The 12,107-nt window shown below is 52.5% G+C and overlaps 2 protein-coding genes across 6 annotated transcripts in view; both read right to left on the bottom strand.

Moving 5' to 3' along the window:
- Positions 1–1,022, bottom strand: part of TTYH2 (tweety family member 2) — a 38,559-nt gene extending 37,537 nt beyond the window's left edge. For 2 of the 4 annotated variants that reach the window (XM_036836971.1, XM_036836973.1), the window contains exon 1: positions 865–1,022. In XM_036836971.1, coding sequence (XP_036692866.1) covers positions 865–993 — 129 coding nt within the window. In that variant the 5' untranslated portion in view covers positions 994–1,022. The remainder of the gene's footprint in view (positions 1–864) is intronic. The other 2 variants (XM_036836970.1, XM_036836972.1) reach the window with 2 other exon arrangements.
- A 6,403-nt stretch (positions 1,023–7,425) lies between these two features.
- RPL38 (ribosomal protein L38) lies at positions 7,426–11,818 on the bottom strand. Of its 2 annotated transcripts, none has more exons than XM_036838249.1 (5): positions 11,755–11,818; positions 11,510–11,543; positions 11,286–11,346; positions 8,249–8,371; positions 7,426–7,500 (listed from the first exon to the last, which is right to left on the bottom strand). In XM_036838249.1, the coding sequence occupies exons 2-5, from the start codon at positions 11,510–11,512 to the stop codon at positions 7,475–7,477; spliced, it is 213 nt and encodes a 70-aa protein (XP_036694144.1). In that variant the 5' UTR covers positions 11,513–11,543; positions 11,755–11,818; the 3' UTR covers positions 7,426–7,474. The 2 variants fall into 2 exon arrangements, with proteins under 2 accessions (XP_036694144.1, XP_036694145.1); XM_036838250.1 differs by lacking the exon at positions 11,755–11,818 and adding an exon at positions 11,661–11,728.
- Between the last annotated feature and the right edge of the window lie 289 nt (positions 11,819–12,107).

Raw genomic sequence — 12,107 nt, 5'->3', positions numbered from 1 at the left:
ACTACTCAGCCTGGCCACAGGGGCTGGAGTGGGCTGGGCCACACCTGAGAAGGCTGGGAGATTCTGCAGTTCGTCTGGGCGGGGAAGCCTGGGGAGCACCTCTTCTCCCCAGGGGTGCAGAAACCGCGGAGGCCAGCAGAGCAGGGCGAGGCGAGAATTGCAGGGATGAGGCGAGTGGCTGGCCAAGCCGCTAAGACCCCAGAAATCCAGGGCCTAGAAGGTGTGTCTGTACAGAGAAGGAGGGCGCGCCGGTGTGAGATGGGGCTGATGGGGGCCACCTTCCTTCCCCCAAATAGCCACACGTAGCTGAGGGTCCACACCCCTCTCCCCCAGCTCTGTCGCCTTCCAGGAGGGGCCCAAGTAGAGGTGCTGGCAGCGGCGTCCACGCTGCAAGCAGGGGCTGGGGAGGAGGGTTGCTGCGGAGACGAACCGGGAGACTCCGGTCAGTTTCTGCCCAAACTTCTCCCAGAGAGCGCGCGTCGTGTAACCGCAGAAGGAGGAAAACGGCGGGGCGCTCCTCAGCATCGCCGCAGCTGGCGCGGCGGAATCCCCGGGTACCGGCACAAATGCCCCTACGCCCGCGGCGCTGCCCTCCCCCTCGGCGCTCGGCCTCCCCGCCCCCCCGCAGGCAGCCTCTGCGCCCTTCCCCCCCGTGTCCCTCGGCCGGCTTAACTCCCATCTTTCCAGTTGTCTCGGCCCATGAGGTTCCCAGACGGGAGGGCCGTGGGCCAAGGACTCGCGGGGAAAGGGGAGAGGGGCGAAGAGGCTGCGGGGAGAGTGGGGGGCGGGGTCTGGACGCCTGTGGAGGGCGGGAGGGGTGGCGCGGGGACATGGGGCGCCGGGTCGGGGGCGGCGCGGACTCACCTCCTGGTAACTCTCATCGCGGGGCCTGAAGGTGCTGTCCACCGGCTGCAGGCGCAAGCCGACGTGCGGGACGCGGTGCAGCCACGCCACCCACCAGGGCGCGATATACTCCACGCGCGCCGCCAGCATGGCTCTGCCGGAGTGCGCCCGCCGCCCGCCGCCCGGCCCGGGACGCGCGCCCGCCCGCCCCGGGCCCCGCCCTGGGCCCCGCCCCGGCCCCGCCCCACCCAGGACTAGGCCCCGCCCCCTGAGCGCGCGCGCGCGCGCCCCGCCCCCTCCGTGGTTGCGGGGGCTCCTCGCCCTGTGCTCACCCTCCGGCTGCAAGGGGTCACGCCGAAGAGCCTGAAGCGTGTTTTTGGTCTGGAATCTGTCCTGGCCCCACGGGCGAGAGAGGCGGAAGGAGCAGGGGAAACAGCCCCCAGAAGGCTTCTGAATCTGTCTCTGAACAGCACTCTCTAGGTCCCCGGGCTTCTGGTCACTTATCATCAAAGCAAGCATGTAGGGGGTCTTTGAGTGCCGCGGGCAGTCATGGCGTGAGAGGCGAGGCCGGCCGTTCCTAGCGCTCTTAGAGGGTAGCGAACTGACTGATTGGAGAAGGAAGGGACCCAGTCCTGGGTCACTAGTTCCGAATTCACTCTCAACCGTGATTGAGCATTCACTCTGTAAGCCACGTGGGTTCAAAGACATGGTCCTGCCCCGGGAGCGCCCAGCCCATCTGCCCAAACAACTAACGGGTGCCGCCTGGAAAGCCCCGGGGATTAAGAGAAGCAGCTGATTCTTACCAGCCGGCGGGACGGGGCGGGACCGGGCGGGTCCCCTGGGGAGAGACCCTGGAATTGTCCTGAGGGGAGGGGAGGGGAGGGAGCACTGGGAGTGCCAGGAAGGGCCGGACATCCCAGGGAGACGCCAGAACCGTCGAGAACACAAGTTTACTGAGCGCCTACTACGTGCCAGGCACTGTTCTCTCCGTGAACAAAAGAGGATGGAAGCTCTGGCTGGGAGGGGAATCGCAGTTTAGCGGCAGGTGGTAGCAGTGCCCACGTGAAGACGGACAGCGTGCTAGGTTAGCGATGTTCTGGAGGAAAGCAGAGCAGGGTCAGCGCGTCAGGATGCGGGGGATGCGGTGGGGGCAGTCCCGGATCCGACAGAGCCTCGAGGAGGGACGCGCCGTCCTGCGACCCAAACAGCGTGTCGTGACTGCGGGACGCGCGGGGCGGGAAGGAGGGGGAAGGCTTGGGACAAGGTCCAGGGCAGGGTAAAGGGCCGCCTGAGGTCGGTGAGGTGGGTGTGGGGCGGTTAAGGGGTCCTGAAGGGATCAGGCTTGAGTTGCAGACAGTCTGAGAGGTGGTAGCGAGGGGGGTAGAGACACCGGTGAGAAAAGAGACCTGGGAGAAACTTCTAGGTTTCTGGCTTGGGGAACGGGGTGGATGCGGGTGAAACTCCAGCGTGGCTGCTAGAGGGGGAGAGACCACACACGCCCCTTCCCCTATCAGAGATCCAGGGCTGGGAGATGGAGTCCTGTTCTGTGGTCGAGACCTCTCCCTCCTCCGGGAGGTCGCGGTCCGGGTCAAGGTTCCCTGAGCCTGACTTCGGCCGTCCGATCTGCGCAGGCCCAAAGCTGAGGCACAGAAGCTGGAGAGCACCGTTCCTGTCATTGGGGTTACCTTTCATTAATTCAACAGATTTTGATTGAGCACCTTCTCCGTCCTAGGGAATACAGTGATGAGAAAAACACACGTTCCTGCCTGCATGGAAAGTTTAATAGGTGAGGGGAGGCAGCCTTTATCCCACACAGTGATTAACTACAACCCCAGCCCCGCCTAGCGCCCCCCGCCCCCCCCCCCACGCCAAAGTGCTTTCAAGAGCCCGGTGTCGGTGTGTGAATCGGGACAGAGTCTTGGGAGGGTGGGACATTTCCTGAAGAACGACGCGTGAGGTGAGAGCTGAAGGATGAGGAGGGGTTAACTCCCAGCGTCCTGGGGGAGGATGGATCCGGAGCAGGGGGACAGTACACTGTGAGGTCAGGGACCAAGGTCCACAGGGGACGGAGTGGAATCAGTAAATGCAAACCCCGGAGTGAGGGGAGTGGCAAGGAGGAGAGACTGGCACACTGCACCGACAGAAACAGATCAGTGGCAGGCTGCCAGGGGCTGGGGTGCAAGAGGGAACTTTGGGGTGGTGGGAATATTCTCTCTGGATTGCAGGGTTGGTTACACAACTGTACATGTTTGTCAAAGTACAGAGAACTGCATACCAAGAAGGGTGAATTTCACTGTAAATTATATCTCAGCCTTACTTTAAAAAATAAAAATAAAAAAATATATATATATTTTTAGTTCTCCAACCAGGGATCAAACCCGGCCCCTGGCAGTGAAAGCTCTGAGTCCTAACCACTGGACTGCCAGGGAATTTCCCAAAATAAAGGTATTTTTTTTTTTTTTTTTTTATTCACACACACACACACTGTATTTTATTTTTACAAGACATAGACTGACACCAAGCATTGTACATGGATGACCACAAGAAAAGCAACAATGATTGCAATTACCAAATATGAAACACACTCATACTATGTGATAATATTGACATTCAGTCCAGTAATCCTCCACTGTAACAGCTCCTTTACTTTGCAGTGAAAATTGATTTGTATATTCTTTGCCTCTGAGTCCTTGTGGGATTTTTTTTTTTTTTAATTCAGACAGAAAGTCACAAAAATTATATTCATCCTCATCAGTTCACTCAGTCCCATGTAATTATTTTTTTTTTTTCATCTTGATCTTTTGTTAGCACTTTTATGAGTTCATCAGTTTTTCATTAGAGTTCTGAAAATGCTTATTCATTCAGTTCAGCAGTACAGTCAGTTACCAGAAACCTGTACTTGTCAGAGTCTTTTCCATGAATTTTTTTTTTTTTTTTTTTTTAAATTTATTTATTTATTTTTGGCTGTGTTGGGTTTTCGTTTCTGTGCGAGGGCTTTCTCTAGTTGCGGCGAGTGGGGGCCACTCTTCATCGCGGTGCGCGGGCCTCTCACTGTCGCGGCCTCTCTTGTTGCGGAGCACAGGCTCCAGACGCGCAGGCTCAGTAGTTGTGGCTCACGGGCCCAGTTGCTCCGCGGCATGTGGGATCTTCCCAGACCAGGGCTCGAACCGGTGTCCCCTGCAATGGCAGGCAGACTCTCAACCACTGCGCCACCAGGGAAGCCCTTCCATGAATTTCTTGAAGATGAAACCCTTTTATAGGAACATATTTGCAAAATCATCAGAGTACACCCAGAACTGTCTGTAAATGACAAAAGACTTAAAAATGACCACGGTTAAAGATTTGATGAAAGTTCATAATAATGCAGTTGACAAGAAAATTAGTTATTTCTGAGATATACATTTTAAAGTAATAACTAGGATTATTACTTATAACATTATACCAGAACATATAAGATTTTTAGAAATTTCATGTAATGTCTGAAACATTTATATTAACATATTTCGATACATATTTCCATACAAATACAAATATAAGATTTTTAGAAATTTCATGTAATGTCTGAAACATTTATATTAACATATTTCCATACATATTTCCATACAAATACAAATATAAGATTTTTAGAAATTTCATGTAATGTCTGAAACATTTATATTAACATATTTCCATACAAATAACCCAATGAAAGTTTAGTATTAGTTGTTTTGTTTGTTTTTTTATACCGCAGGTTCTTATTAGGCATCAGTTTTATACACATCAGTGTATACATGTCAATCCCAATTGCCCAATTCAGCACACCACCATCCCCACCTCACCGCAGTTTTTTTAAAAAGAGAGAGAAAGAAGTTGTCAAGGTAGGCCCGGGCCAGACCACACATGGCCCCAGAGGCCCTGGTCAGGGTCTTGGTCTTGAACCGGCCGTGTTGGTAGCTGAGGAAGACGGACCTGAAGCGGTTTCGTAGGGCCCTCGGTGGCGCCGATAACCAGCGTGACCACGCAGCCCCCACGCAGCCCCGGGACCTCCGGGATAGGCACCGCCTGGTGCCACATACACGTTCCCCTCCCCCGCCCCCCCTTGTCAACAGCTCTGGCTGCAGCTGCAGATCCCCGCCACAATGACCCGGAAGTTAGGAGGATTTGGCATTCCTCTAGGAAGATTAGAGTCTCTACTGCGAACTGCAAGTGCCTTAGGGGAGAAGGGAGGGGGAGGGCATGGAGTGAACCCTGAGCATCGACTTTGCTGGCGCCGGGGCTGGGCCCGGAGACAGAACGGGGTGGGGCAGGGGGGGGAAGGACGGGCCCACAGCCCACACTTGAAGACGCTGACTGCACAAGCCCACCCTCAGGGCCATTGCCGCAGCCACGGGGTGCAGCCTGGAACACACAAACCTGCTGGGCCGGTCTGCACCCAGCTAGACAGTGACCTTTCTAGCTGCTTCCCCGGAGGCCTGCTGACCTAGACGGGACGCCAGTGAAGCAGAGAAGCAGAAGAGAAACGTGAGACCGCCCAGGGCCTCGTTAAGGGGGTCGAACAGCCCTCTTGCCCACGCAGCTCCCCATTCATCTGGCGTGGCGGGAACCAGCTCACCCAAGCTGACCGGCTGACCTCAGCAAGGCAGTGTCGGCCCTGCGCACCAGAGGGCTTGAACACAGACCGATGCATCAAACCAACTTACGCAGAATCTCTGGAATCAGCCCTGGCCTCAGCGAACTTTTAAAAAGTGCTCTAAATGACTGGCAGGCACAGGCGGGGGCTGAGAACCACGGCCTGAAAGGACGCCTTCTCTAGACAAATGCCTGCGGGATTTGTATCCTAGGAACTGGGGCTGGTCTCTGCAAAATGTGCTGGGACAAAGGGAGCCCAAGTGGTAAACCCGCCCTCTTCCTGGGAAGCTGGACCAATGAAAGGGCGGGCAAGACTGGGAGCCGCTGAAGGCGCCCCATCCGGGTCTGTCGACAACCACTGAGCGCCCGAGGACCCCTGTGCCGGAGGAGGAAACAAAACCCGAACTCTTCAGGACTAGATTGAAAAAGGACCTCACATGCCTCGAATTCTTACAGAAAAAAGCCTACAAACGATCTCAGGCACTTGGCTACTTGGGCGTAGATCTCAGTGTAAACCACGGCCAGACCTTCCCGGGCGGCCGGCGCTCATGTGCCGTAGTTTGGCGCCACCTCGTGGTGCGCCCGCACATCCGTGCCAAGAAAGACCCTAACCTCGATTGTAGCTCACTGGACTCTGAAACCACTGAAACGGGTATTGCCATAACCTGATGGCAACTGAGTGCTGGAAAGCACCCTGGCGACCCCCACTCAGCTGCCTGAGACTGGTCCTCGGGCTGGGGAATACTTCCTGGCCAGAGGGTAATGAGCCCACAGGACCTGTGCTGGGCTCGTCATTGTCACCGGTGCGGGAACTTTCCTTATTTCAAGCTCAATGACTTTCCCTGCTTAAAAATGTGTGCCTCCTAAAACACCTGGCCCTCCATACTCCTCTCTGTGGGGAAGGGATGGGGGTCCTTCCACGAGGCAGGAGGGGTGCATGTAAGCGAACTGCCCTGCCACCGTGCACTCGCCGGCCACAGGGAACCAACGCCCACTGCTGAAGGCGATTCTGCCTTCTAAGTACTGCCCCATCTGTGCTTGACTGTTTCCTGTTTGGAGTCCTCCCCGGGATTGGTAACTGGCGCAGGGGGAGCGGAGGTAGTTTCTCAAGATCATTCAAGCCAGCAAGTAGTGGAAGCAGGACTGAATCTCCAAGGAGCCAGGCCTGGCTGGGACCTACACCCCTTACGTGGGGATCTGGGCCTTCACGCACCTGAGCAGCGTGTCCTATCCTCACACCCACCACTGCACTGCCTCAAGGTCCGGGGTCAGATCTCTGGCTCCTCCCTTTAAATGTCAACTGGATTTCACACCGGTCTTTGGGTTCCAGGGGCTCCTTTTGCTGGGCTAACATCCACTCATCTCCACGCTTAGCTCATAGGCTCCTTCTCAGAGCCCCTCATCTAAACTGTCCTCTCATCTGTGTTCATCTCACGGCACCAAGCACCACTCCGAGCTCCACTTAATCCTGAGTAGCACTTAGGAAACACAGAAGAGTGAATTTTCATTCCTGTGCCTGAGAACACAAGTGTCTTAGTTGAGGGAGGGGAGGGAATCACACGTCCACCTCCGCATCAAGAAATATTTCAACATGGCAGACACAAAAGCGCCGCCACCTTCTGAGGAAGAGACGGCTTCATTTACTGCCATTTCCAACAAGGCTAATCAACTCCTCCTTTTAACTATCATTTCCATGACCAGGGAGCTCATTTTACCTAAATGACGTTTACATCTCATGAGTGCAGACTGGCTTCACTTCCACCAATAATTGGCTCTTTTAACTGCCTATTTCCATCTACTTATGTTCAAACTTAGGCTTAAAAAAAAAAAAAAAAAAGATGGCTCTATTTGTCCGCTGGGATCACAGCCCAAGATTAGGGATGCAACAAGGTAGCCACCAGGACCCCCATCCTAGTCCCACCAGAAGCCATTCCAAATAACACCCACACCCCCCATCCTCAAAGACAAAGGCCATTTTGAGAATTTAAAAAATTTTAATACAGTTCAAATCAGTGTGCGTGATTCATTTCAGCTCCTTCACTGCCAAACCTAGAGGAAAAGAGACACCAAAAGTAAGCCATTCAGGAGATTACTCATTCTATTTGAGTTACTACTGCTTGTCTGGATTTTGTACTTAAGCTAAAGAGGGCTCGCAAAGCTCAGAAATTAAGCCCACCAGGACGGTTTTGCTTAAAACATCAACAGTTAGTGTTTGATAATAAAAACGTTCCCTCTCTCAGCCTTTCTAAAGATGTTCCAGTTAGTCTTACAAAGGCAAGTGGTGCTGGCTGACTTCTCACTGTGAAGAAGCAGCCTTTAGAACCCCCTCTGGGCTCCTGGGGCAGTTTCCTCCCAGCTGCCCTTTTGAGCCTCCCACCACCAGGACAGGCCCCTATGCTTAACCTATGCGCATGGCCTGTTGCATTTAATAAGTCCCGCAACCTATAAAAATGGGGGTCATCAATATACCAGCACCTACCTACCTTGTAGGGCTGTGGTGAGGATGAAATGAGTGACACAGAATAAGCATCAGCTGTTATGATGCTGCATTAGGAAAGCACTGAAGCGGGTGAAACAAACTTTCCTCTGGCCACGGAAGCGATTTCTGGTATGGGATCTAACCTCTGAGAACCACGCATATTCCTTGCACTACACCCACAGCAACAGCAGATACTTAGACAAACCACAGAATGGACTTTCCTCATTCTGGGGACAAGTCAAGAAACAAGATGGTGACACAGGGACCCTCCACATTCCGGGTTGTTCCCCCCTCCCCCGGGGTTTTCGCCTCACTCACCTGGGGGCAGGGACTGCTTCAGCTTCTCTGCCTTCTCTTTGTCTGTGATGACCAAGGTGTACAGGTACCTGCTACATCGAACTTTAAACTTCACATTATCCTTATTTTTCTTGATCTTGACCGCTATCAGAGACCAGAATTAACAATTAAATTGTATCACAGAAAAGAGAGGGCGCAAAGTCCACCTGTTTTATAGTTCTGCAGGAAGTGGCACGTGTGACAGCTGTGCCTGCCTCCCTCCACTGTCCCTCTGTTGAAGCAGAAAACAAGACCACCCCGCCCTCCTCTGAGCTCAGTATTTAAAAATAATGTCAGAAATCTTCATTTCCCTTACATTAATACTCAAGAACCTGGAGCTTAATGTTTATATTTAAAACACAGGTAGTATCTGGTACACTGAACACATCCTAGAACATCCTGTGTCCATCTTATTATTATTATTTTTTTAAGGGATGAAAGTAGTTCATAAAGTAAGGAGATGGATTATCTGCTGAGATCAAGAACTTTCCACCACCCTTCTAGAAATAACTCTGCATATGAGATGCCATCAGGGGCGATGCGGAGGCTCTTCCTTCAGGACCGCCCCCGCCATGATGAGCACGTACTGAAGCTTTTCCTCAAATTTGAGCAGAACACATTTTCTGGGCTCTTTATTGCTTTAAAATTCTATCTGAGGAACACAGCTCAGACAATAAAGAGCCCCAAGTGTGCTCAAAATTCAACAGCGCAAGGTTTGAAATTTAGCAAACAGTCTGGTTATGTACAAGCGTCAATGCATTTCTATGAGGCCGGCACCTATTCTGGCGGCAGGAAGACATCCGCTTCCCAGGTTACTCATGTCAGGCACCTGTCAAGTTCCTCATTCCGACTTCAACAGCACAGTTAACTTGGACTCACAACCCACAGCTCCATCTCTGCCAATAACTGCTAAAGCGGTAGGACATGTCACAGGAAGCAGAAGCTCTGTGGCCCTGCCCAAGGCACTGGCTGCCTTGGCTCATGTTTTAATAAATCAGGCACATGGATATTTACTCAAACCAACCTATTCTGCTATCTTAACATTCCTCCCAAAGCTAAGTATACTGCGTCGTCCCTAGTAGCTGCTGTACATCTATAAACTAACTGAACCCTCGCAAGATAAGGCAGATGCATCTCTTAAAAATGTTTATTCAACATCATATGATGCAACAATTCTACTTACAGGAATATACTCAAAAGTACAGAAAGCAACAACAAGAGATATTTGTACAACGTTCACAGCAACATTATTCACAAGAGCCAAAGGCAGAAACCACCCAAATGTCCATGGATGGATGGATAAACAAAATGTGGCATGTCAACACAATGGATTATTTAGTCTTAAGGAGGAAATCCTGACAAATTCTCCAACATGGATGAATTTTAAAGATATCATGCTGAATGAAGTAAGCCAGTCATGAAAGGACAAATACCAGATGATTTCACTTACATGAGGCACCTAGAAGAGTCAAATTGATAGAGACAAAGTAGAATGGTGGTGGCCAGGGCTTGGAGGGAGAGAATGGAAACCTGTTGTTTTAATGGGTTACAGAGTTTCAGTTTTGCAAGATGAAAATTTCTGGAAAAGGATGGTTGCACTACAATGTGAACGTACTCAAAGCCAGTAAACTGCACACCAAAAATTTTATGTTTATTTTACAATTAAAACTATAAAGAAAAATTTAAAAGTTTATTCCAAAAACACTCACTGGGCACCCTATCATATCCAGGGGAACGTGACCCCTACTCTCACAGGTCACTGTCTAAAATCAAGCTCCCAAACAGAATTCAAATGCAAAGCAATCTGATGGATTTGGTGTCACTTGCTCAAGGTGCTAAAGCCTCTAACAGATCGTCTGATCTGATCCTTGCACCAATCCTAGGAGACAGATGTCATCACCCCCTCTTTAACAGAAAAAACAGTGGGGTTGTGTTTACCTTGCTAAGGACAGCTAGCTGCTGGTAGAGCTGGGATCTGAACCCAGGCAGTGACAGCAAATTCCCTGGCCTGGACTAAGGCTGACCTGACACATTTCCTTTGTGCACCACACTATGTACAAAAACACAAGCGCACTGTCACCCGCGGTCCCCACCACCCGGCAGGACAAACATTCCCACCAGATGCTACCTGTTCCCACAGGTGGTCACCAGTTCACACGGCACCAGGGGATCAAAGGCAACAAGCTGTTTCATGTAAAGGGGACACAAACATGACTCTTCCTGAAGCCCCGTGAACTCCCTAAAAAGCTCTCCTGCACGCCACTGCTTCACCCTACCACTGACACAGGGCGTCAGAGACGGCTGGTGCCTTAGCCCACCTCAAAGTAAGTCAGCCCGAGAGTACTCCACTTTCACGAGTTACCCGATTTTCTCTTTAGCACAAATCTGGGAGGGAAAGAAAGCTATAAGGAGCAGCACAAAACAGATGACTCCCGGTTAAAGCAGTTCAAGATCTAGTATAAAAAGCACAAGCTCCCCAAACCTCCTTCAACTACAACAAAGGCACACCCGCAGAACTCCCTCCCACAGTGTAGAGAGAACACGCTGGCAGCTGGGGCTGGCACACGTCCCTCAAAAACTCGCTGTTTTATGTTTTTGATGCATCAATTACTTTTCCCTTCGTTTACAAGCTAGGACACCAGCACACGTAGAAGGGAAATGACTTAGTTCCTTGTGAGCAGGGCCTGTCCTCAGCCCAGAGCCTAACATGCAGCACTAAGTCGGGGTTTATGAAACGCGCGTTTCCAGATCTTCACCCAGTAAGGGTTCCGTTCAGAGCACCTACCATATACAGGAGGACACACACGAACAAAACACCTTAGGACGTTTCTTAAACGTCCACAGTTAGCTAAGGAAGAGAACACACTGGCCAACCAGCTTCTCTTACGCGAGACCCGCCAAAACCACTGCTCCCCGACAGCACGCACAGGCTTAAGCAGCCGCCCGGCCCAGCGCCCGTGCAGGGGCGGCCCCGCGCCCGCGCGACCCTTTCCACTCGCTCGTCTAGACCCTCACTTACATTTGGCGTCCTTTCGTCTGGCTGTGAGCAGAAAGTCCTTGATTTCCTCAATTTTGCGAGGCTGCAACACAAAGCAAAAAGAATCAACTATAGAGACACGCTTTTCTGGGAATGGCCGAGCCCACCAGCCCCTCTCGGGGCTCCGGAGACCCTCGCACAGGCGCCCCTGCCCTCGCCCCTCGCCCCGCAACCCCGGAAAGGCCCCAGGCAGGGGTCGTACTCACCATGGCGACGAGGTGCGGAGAGCGCGGCCGGAACCTGCGGGAAAACAAGCGTCAGCGTCCATGGGACGCAGGAACCGGCGGCTACCCCGCTTCCCCTCCCCGCACCCCCGAAATGCCGGCCCCATCGCACTCCATCCTCCTCCCCCCGCACCTCTGATCCAGGCCCGGGGTCCCCAGACGTCACCCGGCCGTGGATTACTACGGATTACCCCCCACTCCCCACGTAGGGCCCGAGAAACACTCACCGCGAGCAGCCAGAACCGAGGAGAACAGAAAAGAACGAGACTTCCGCTTCCGGTCAGTTAAACCCTCCCCCAGAGGAAGCTGGGTACGGTGTCTGCAACGGGTCAAGAATAACACAGGCGTTCGCCCTTCCCACCGCTGCGTCTCTCCCTAGTTTAACAGCGCGGCTCCCCGAAAGCAATGGGCCACCTCCCTCCACCACTCCCTACCTCCTCTATCCTCCGGTCCAAACCCCACCTTGGCTTTGCTAGGTTTTATTTCAGATCCGGTTTGAAGACCTGTGTTAGGACTTATTATCTACTACTTTCATTAGACCTGTGTATTGGGCTTCTACGCAGAGATTTCTTTTTTCTTT

The sequence above is a fragment of the Balaenoptera musculus genome, chromosome 20 (assembly GCF_009873245.2).
Source record: "Balaenoptera musculus isolate JJ_BM4_2016_0621 chromosome 20, mBalMus1.pri.v3, whole genome shotgun sequence".
Taxonomy (NCBI): Eukaryota; Metazoa; Chordata; class Mammalia; order Artiodactyla; family Balaenopteridae; genus Balaenoptera; species Balaenoptera musculus.
The sequence above is the reverse complement of the archived record's forward strand: the minus strand, read 5'-3'. Positions and strand labels throughout refer to the sequence as shown.